This window comes from Frankliniella occidentalis, unplaced genomic scaffold, assembly GCF_000697945.3.
Source record: "Frankliniella occidentalis isolate FOCC.00 unplaced genomic scaffold, Focc_3.1 Scaffold119, whole genome shotgun sequence".
Classification (NCBI taxonomy): domain Eukaryota; kingdom Metazoa; phylum Arthropoda; class Insecta; order Thysanoptera; family Thripidae; genus Frankliniella; species Frankliniella occidentalis.
The window spans coordinates 539195-548035 of NW_026267247.1; the positions used below are offsets into that span (position 1 = coordinate 539195).

Consider the following 8841-nt stretch of genomic DNA (forward strand, 5'->3'; position numbering starts at 1 on the left):
AATTTTCTGCTGTTTTCATTGGTTCAGCCCTAAATGACATGTCTTCCAAATATTTGAGAAGTTACGGAAAGGTTTTATCATTATCCTAGCTTCTGATATCTTGCGCGTTAAGTGATGATTGGGAAAAATGACTCAAGTATGAGAACTGTCGTTCCTTTACAAACCCAAAGTTTCCGGAACTTATTTTTTGTTTGATTTGTTTAAAAGGGAACCTACCTACATAATTATTACCTAGTTTTGATCACCTGACTCGTTTTAACTCATAAAAATAACTAGAAACAACTAGTTTAAAACTAGGGGCTTAACTGTGCTGTAAGGCCTTAACGCCTTTGCATTTTTACATGTGTTTCGCATGGGCTTTTAGGTGTAAAATCGAAAAGCGACCGTGTAGAGTCAGAATGTTACTATAGAGCATTATAATTATGAAATTCGTAATCTACGTTAAAAACTGAATCTGGCAATGTAGCATTCGTTACTGTAGCACCTAGTACCCAGGGTACCCAGGGTACTAGGTGCTACAAAATGTTTCGAAATGTCTAATTCTTACAGTTGCAAATATTTTTGTTTGGAGCCTTGCATCCTCGAAGAGTCTTGTGTAGTGCTTCCCTTGGCAAAATTTGATTTCGCTGCACGCGCGCAATCCGGTGAACGGGCGGCAATAATGCTTTTCGAGGGGGTGGGAGCTGGAACATTTATCCACCCTCTGCCCAACATCAGTTGACATATCGAAAAAAATCCCGTCGGGGCCATGCGAGGGGCCGAAAGGAGAATCGACTAGCGTAGAAAAATCGAAATTCCCTGTGGGTCACTTGTTGAGTAAGCGCGGACAGCGCCAGGTCTGCGGCTCTTACACCTAACACGGGTTAATCAAGGAGTAGTGCCTTCTGACTAAACGTATATTATTGTGCCCAAGCCCATTGGAACTGTCGAGGAAAAGTGTTCCTCGCTAAGGGTTTTGCTTGTGAAACTGTTGCGGCTGATGCGTGTGTTGCGCGTTCACGATCACGCAGCTGCAAACGTTTTTTAGGGGTTACCTGGCATCAGGGCATAAGTTCCAAAAAAAGTCATTTTTTTCGGTCTAATTTCGGTCCTATTTCCAAATGCGCTAGTCTTTGCGCGCCATAATACTCTTTAACAAAAATGTTGTGTTTTCTTACTTATATCGAGTCATATCATCACCAGTGATTTGTGCAGCACCAAGCACACACCTCGGAAGCCCGCCCACGCCAGCTGCGCAGCGCATGGCACCCACGACCAGGCCACGCTGTCGCGGGCTGCGCTCCAACCAGGGCCCGAACCCCGCGAGCTCAGCCACCTGTAGCCGTGAGGCTGCGAGGTCGTCGCCCGCCTCGAAGAGTGGCACGAACACCGAGAGGATGGGCACTCCGCCAACGAAGTCAAAAGGGTTGAAGTCTCCGCTGACGACCATCTGCAATGTTAACTGCTAATCAGTGGCGTCCAGGAAATGCGCGACTGAAGTTGCACGACCCTACAACCTGTTGTGACACAGCTGCTGTTCAGCTTTATGCTACCAAGGAAACGCACATGCAGAGTAGGCCATCTCATTTCGGAGGTACGAAGTACGAATCTCCAATGATAGATTAGACCTAGTAGAGACCCTGTGCGAAGTTTAGGCCCTGTGCGATGTCGTGTACCTGACCCACATCGCAACTTTCTGAGCGTGCTCGAAATTGGCGCGCGGCGACCCACTACATTGTCGGCTGTGCCGCGCTGACACGGTGGGGTCAGAGGCGACGTTTCGGGTCTGAAGTGTGACCCTGTGGGTCCTACTTCACATTCGACATGACGATTCCGATCTCGCAACTGACCGGGCGTCTCCAGGGGCCTAAACGTCGCAATCGACGTTCTCTCATTTTGCGGAAAATAACGTCATTTTTCCGCACCCAGGCATTTTCGTGACGAACAAAAGCGTTCTTTCGGCCCAACCTATAGTTCATTATGCATCACACAGTTGTGCACGTCTGCGAGCGTCGAACAATTCGTGCTGGTCCGTGCTTAACAGCCATAATCTTGCTGCTGTTTGATTCCAAATACAAACCTGCGATGTGGTAATGAGGGGCATAAATACGGTGGCAACAAGGACGTGTGGCAGTAGGTCCGTGATGACCGAATCTATGGCGATTGTGATCTTCAGAACTGCGTTCTGCAATTCCACGGCTTGGACCACAGAGCCGCTTCCCTGCGTGAAGAAAACAAAAAGGTTTCCGTTACTGAAGTATTGAAGCCGCTCACTCACCCAGAAAACCGTTTAATCCAGAGAACCAAATTCAAAACTGCTGAAATTTTGGCTCTAACTTATCTGTGGTTATGAAACAATTTAGACTAGCTGACTTAGTTTGATTGGTGCGACCATAATTAGTGAGTGTGTTGGTGGGTGGGGGGTGGGTACTGGTTTTGGGGAAATGTGAAAATCTAATGCTTCGAGTTCACCATGACAAAAGAAAACGTAAATAAATGTTTTATGCTCCAAGACTATCCGAATCGAGATGGCAGTTAGTGTCCCCCAAATTACAAATGTGGTCGTTTTTGCATACATTTATACCCTATTCAATAAATCTCATTGTTCAGTTAATTAAAGGGTGCATTCTAAATGCACATTAAAATTAATAAACAACGACAACTATACATCAAGGTAAATTAAGTCTCGTGAAAAATGATCTGAGAACGCGTGATTGTCGCCTGTTTCACTGCAAATAGTCGTAATTTTCGCGTATTTGGAACGACACAAGTAACTATTCGTATTCAGTCTTCATATCACTATTGGAATTGGTTAAAGCTTGTATGTCCAAAACATGTGATATTTCATGGAGTTGAAAAATTTATTTTAGAATTATCAAAATTTGTAAATTAATGCAAATCTTGACGCAGTCTACGCAGACAATAAAACCTATTCTCATTTTACTTGTTACTATCAAACACAATTAATTTGCCATCAGTTTCCGTTGAGATTAATGAAATGTTGTGATCTGCTAAATACACCTTAAACACTCTTAACCTAATCTGCTTAGACCTATGTATGGCGCCATGACAGTCGATCCCTCCTGAAAGTCTCTACAATGCTAGCCTATACTCGTCTGATTCCTTTGGTACCCCCACCCTAACAATCAGCCCCTCTTATTCTTGACTTCTTCTTGGAATTCCCTTTATAAGCGGCTCGCACCGACCCCTCAGCGCCCAGTCTTGCGCTGTCTATTGTAGAAGCTACGCTACCTCAATAAACAGTCAAAGTCCCAACCAACTCGCCTCCTTTATCCTTCCACCAGTTCACAACAGAAATAACAACATAATTAAGTACTAAAACAATCAACACCAAATACATTACACAACACTTATTGCTATATATTTACATATAGATATATAATCATAAGTAATAAGTATGACACAATTTAACATTATACAACATGACATAATACATATATATTCATGAAGCTAATACACCTTGATGATATTAAATGACACTTCCTACTTTACATACAAAACCATCAAATTACTTATCATTAGTTTTCAAACATTTTTCCTACTTCCGAAAGTAATTCCTCATTGGCTACGACTGCAATAAAAGAACAAACAATTACATAAGTTGCATCCAATCTAAAAATAATAATGACATCACATTTGAATTAACTACACAAAGCTGTGCCAGGATTATGGATACGACCAATAACCCTTTCAGGGGTGTTTGGATTACTTATGACTCCGTAACAACATGTACTGTAATATTGGCCATGACGAGCAGATTCATAAATACTAGCTATATGTACGCCAGACCACGTCTCGCGTAACAGGCTTCGCGATATCTCACGAAACACTGTTACGCTGCGACGCATAAAGCTAGGCCTGCGGCGCTGACACCCAAGGCGAGTTAATGGGAGGGTGTACGGGAACAGGGCCTTCCGGCACCAAAATTTGACATACTGACAGCATTTGTCGGGGACTAATTACTCCAAAACTAGGGACAGGAAACTACTTCTGTTCGATGAAGGTTTTCATTGGAAGTTCGAATTTTGACATATTGTTATGTAAAAATCAACGTTCTAGCGATACTAGATAAACAAGGGACACTTAAGCCCACAGGAAGGTGTGGTACGACCCCTTATGTGTGGTTTAAGTATTACTCCCTTTACAATTCCGTGACATGAAGCCTTTTTTACGATTTAATAGACAATTTTGTCTTTTTCACGTTCTTTTCGCCAATAAATGCTCCATAGCACCGAAACAGTACAAGATAGAGCAAAACGGACAAAATTTTCGCCTGTAGTGTTCTACTTTCACGAATTACCCCTTAGGAGCCAATAAAAAAATATTTGAAAAAAAACACATTTTGCGACCTGTGGTTTTTGATTTTTTGGCTGAGCGATTAGCGAAGCCCATTACTCCACTGACCGGAAAAGTTTCATTCTGTTTGTTTGTTTGTCTGTCTGTCTGTCTGTTTGTTTGTTTGTCTGTCCGCACGATAACTCGAGAAAGAATTGAGAGAGCGATCTGGGAATTTCAGGGACGTTTTGTATTATAAAAAGACAGATCGAGTTCGAAGATGAGCATTCTAGCTCAAAAATTTGCTTTTTAAAAAATCAAAAACTACAGGTCGCAAAATGTATTTTTATCAAATATTTGTTTATGCGTTCCTAAGGGGTAAACCGTCAAAGTAGAGCCCTTCGGGCGAAAATTTCGTCCGTTTGGCTCTATCTTGTACCGTTTAGGTGCTAGGGGGCATTTCTTGACAAAAATGAGGAGAAAATGATCAAATGGTCTATTAAATCGTTAACAAAAAAAACTCCATTTCGAAAACTTGTATATACACTCCTATTACCCTGTCTCGGGTGTCAGCGCCGCAGGCCTAGCTATATGTGCGCCAGGCGCGTCGCAGCGTAACAGTGTTTCGTGAGATATCGCGAAGCCTGTTACGCGAGACGTGGTCTGGCGTACATATAGCTAGTTTAAAGCCAATTTTTGAGCTACAATGCTCATCTTCGAACTCGATCTGTCTTTTTATGTTGCAAAACGACCCCGAAATTCCCAGATCGCTCTCTCAATGAGGTATTTTCCAAATTAGAAGAACAAGAGGGATATCGTCTGCTCCCGGACCATCACAAAGCCTGAACCAATCAGAGATGGCCTTTCTAGAGCCGGCCACGAGAGAGGCCGAGAGAGGCTCTCTCTGATTGGACGAGGCTTTGTGATGATCCGGGAGCAGACGATATTCCTATTGTTCTTCTAATTCGGAAAATACCTCATTCTTTCTCGAGTTTTCGTGCGTACAGACAGACAGACAAACAATCAAACAGAATGAAACTTTTCCGGTCAGTGGAGTAATGGGCTTCGCTAATCGCTCAGCCAATCATCCATATGCATCGATACATAATGCCAAATGCAACGTGGCACATATGTTGTGGTTCTCACTGAAGCATCAGTAGATATAACCAATTTGATATTTACAACATGTCTCTGATCAATAATACTAATTTCTTTAAAAGCTTGTTTAATGGGATACAATTGACCCACAACTAAAACCTTGAAAGACACCTCAACCTCAGTTACATTTTGATCCATATCTGCAAATGACACAAATGAAACAGTATAATTTACCAAACCTGTTTAATTTATCATTCAATCCACCCAAACCACATTAACCTAATGTGTCAAAATAAAATCAATACGAACTGATTTCCACGTGTGTCTGGCTGAAACGCGTGAGCCTAAAATTGCTCATACAGCTGCTCAGGATTTTTTCTTCTTGAAAATCTATTCCAGTATGAGATTTCTTATCAATTACATTGTGAATCCGTAATTCTTTCTTAGCATCATTTATGGCTAGTTCATCTGTGTGATTAAACCACCTTCCAGGTTACGAATCCTTACCATCAGGGGTCCGTAACTTAACGCATTAGCGTTATGCGTTAGTTATATAAATTAACGTGGAACGCATTAGCGATATGCGTTAGTTATGTAACGTAACGTCTAACAATTTGCAATAAAAGTTAAGTTTATGGGTCGTCAAAAATTATTGTGGTGCTAGTTGTAGCTGGTTCCGGCATTTTTCGTGTGTCTCTTAACGTTTCATTGTATGGCCACAAGTTATAAGTTATTACTCATAACGTTTCATTGCACGGTCACAAGTTATGAGTTATAACTTTAACTGATAACGATAACGTACCGCTGAAGGGGAATTTCATGTTAAGTTACACACCCCTGCTTACCATTCCTGAAAACTTCCAGAATTTCCTCATCTATTCGCATTTCCTCTGAAGGCTCTCTCAAAGCTGGAAGGGAATTAGAGACATTATCAGAAACGACATTGTTTGTAATATCCTCACAGTCCAGCTGAATTTTTCGTATCATTTCTTGCATACGTTGGCATATGGCTTTACCATTGTGGCACCCTGGAAACGGATGGCACTCCAACGTGAATCTCTCTATTTCAAAATTGTTGTTGATGAAGTGTATGGTAAATGCGAGGAATGACTTGAGTATTTTAGAAGTCCACACATCAGTGGTGAAGCATACTGATTCAAGATCATTCTCTTGAAGTTTCTTCCTCTTACTCAATACATATTGATAATAAAAGTACGGGAGAATGCATGACGACATGGGACGCGATTCCTTGGCTAGATGCATTAAGTTAGTGCATCCCTCTTCGTCAACAACAGAATAAAATTGCAGACTCTTACAAAAAATAAACCAACTGTACTTGTAATATTTTGTTGCTCGCTGTCCTCTAAAATCCAAAGGATACAAAGAACTTTTAATGGGTTTTGTCTTAATGCTTTTAACTGACTTTTTCTTAGCAGACATTTTCTTTGGTCCATCTAATACTTTTGAAATTTTTCATGCTCTTTTAACCTACTTGTATGCCAACGTCAATGGCTAATTAAGGGAGTCGTTGCACCAGTTGGTGTTTCCAGGATTTTATCACAGAATTTACACTTGCCATGGTCCTTTTCTGTCTTGATAAAATAATGCCATATGATGGCATGGGGCACAGGTACCTTCTCCTGGCTTAGTGTGGTGGTGGTGGTGGTGGTGGTTGTATACTCGATATACGGATCTTTCATGGTCTGAGGCCGGCTGAGTTTGTGAAGAGGCGGCGTCACTGGGCTGTCTGAAGCTAAAGCAGAATCGCAAAGACGCCCACCACTCTGGAAGAAGGGCGCCAAGGCTCTTTGTTGCTGTCGCTGCCCTTCGCTGCATGACTGTCACCGTGGTGTGGTCGGGCTCGGCTGCCCAGGATCATCCGCTTGAAACTCCTCACTTTCATACATCGATATGAATGGAGTCTATTTTTTTTAAAAGACAGATTAACGTTTAATGTATGCAATCTGTTATTATTAATAAAGGAACATTGTAAAGAAAATCATCTGACTTACCTTGAATGCCGGCCGATAAGAAGAGGTGACAAAAACCTCACCGACAGGAGCTCGACCAGGAGTAACATTCCAGCACGTTCCACGTCACGTGTGTTTTGCCAATGACAGCTCTTTCGCTGCTCGGACCACCCGTCACCTCATCAGCTGTGGTAGGGTGGTTGCGGTCGGGGCGGAGAGGGGAATAGCAGATCAGCGCTTGACCAATCAGAGCATCATTTTCCCCTCGCGCCTCTACCGGTCATTTATGATAATTTAGAGCAGAGGGTGGCATGTGGCACCTGCTCCAAAACCCACCTCGTTCTGTTCCGCTCGGCTCTGTCACCCGCCCCACCTCGTCCGCTCTCGGTCCTTCTCGCTCGCTCCCACTCGCCGAGATTCGATCGTGTCAACGGGTCCCATCTGCTGCTGTCCAGGCGTGGCATGGTGCGTAGGCAACGTCGGTCCAGCCCACCCTCTCAGGTGACCGGCAGGCAGGCGGGGCTCGGGCACTCAAACGGGTCCCTTCCGCTCGACTGTATTCCGCGAGGTTCCGCACATCGCTACCTGTACCTCTCTTAAATCAGAGGTCGCCCCCAAACGGGTCTCACTGTCGCCCGCCGCCTCAGTCTCTGTGCGAGAGAGAGTAACAGAGCGAGTAACCCGAGGTAGCGATAACGATGTGCTGAACCTCGACGAATACAGTCGAGCGGAAGGGACCCGTTTGAGTGGCCGAGCCCCGCCTGCCGGTCACCTGAGGGGGTGGGCTGGACCAACTTTGCCTACACTACGATCGAGTCTCGGCGGGTGGGAGTGAGCGAGACGAACCGAGAGTGGACGAGATGAAGCGGGTGACAGAGCCGAGCGGAACAGAACGAGCTAGCTGGGTTTAGGAGCGGATGCTAACCTCTGCTTTAAACGTAGGAGTACGGGCAGCAGCCCGTAGTGGCTGAGCGTTGGTCAGTGTGCTAAAATTCTCAGAGGTAACGTTTTAAAGAACACAGTAAAGCGTGATTGAAGAGGGGGGGGGATGGAATATTTGAAAAAGATCAAAAATAAAAATGGCACTCAAAATCGAAATGGTTAAGTTATTGGCATATTCCATTTGCTATTTTACATTTTTAATGTTAATTATGTTACCAGTTTGAAGGTTTGATTCTAGTCCCCAGTCCCCAGTAACTAGAATTGGGAGTGTGATGACTTTTGACCTCGACAAATGAATACTGTTAAGTACAATGCAGCGAACAATAGTAGAACATCCAAATATCGTAAAACTCTGGGTAAGGTAAATTCTTGTTACAATCAGCTGGGGAAATTTTATTCAATACCCTCACTTGCCTCTGGTTGAAGTGAAATTATATCAAATAATGTTCATTTTAATGTGTTAAAACTCCTCCCATATTGAAAACTTTAATCTGTCATTCTTTGATTCATTTTCATCTGATCTCTCTGAGGTGTTTTAATGATCACGGGTCATTTA

General features: G+C 43.3%; 1 protein-coding gene across 4 annotated transcripts in view; it reads right to left on the minus strand.

Moving 5' to 3' along the window:
• The window catches only part of LOC127749997 (uncharacterized), a 98488-nt gene that overhangs the window by 24238 nt on the left and 65409 nt on the right, over positions 1 to 8841 (minus strand). For all 4 annotated transcript variants that reach the window (XM_052270358.1, XM_052270355.1, XM_052270357.1 and 1 more), the window contains 2 exons: positions 2060 to 2200; positions 1209 to 1429 (listed from right to left, as the gene is read on the minus strand). In XM_052270358.1, coding sequence (XP_052126318.1) covers positions 1209 to 1429; positions 2060 to 2200 — 362 coding nt within the window. The remainder of the gene's footprint in view (positions 1 to 1208; positions 1430 to 2059; positions 2201 to 8841) is intronic.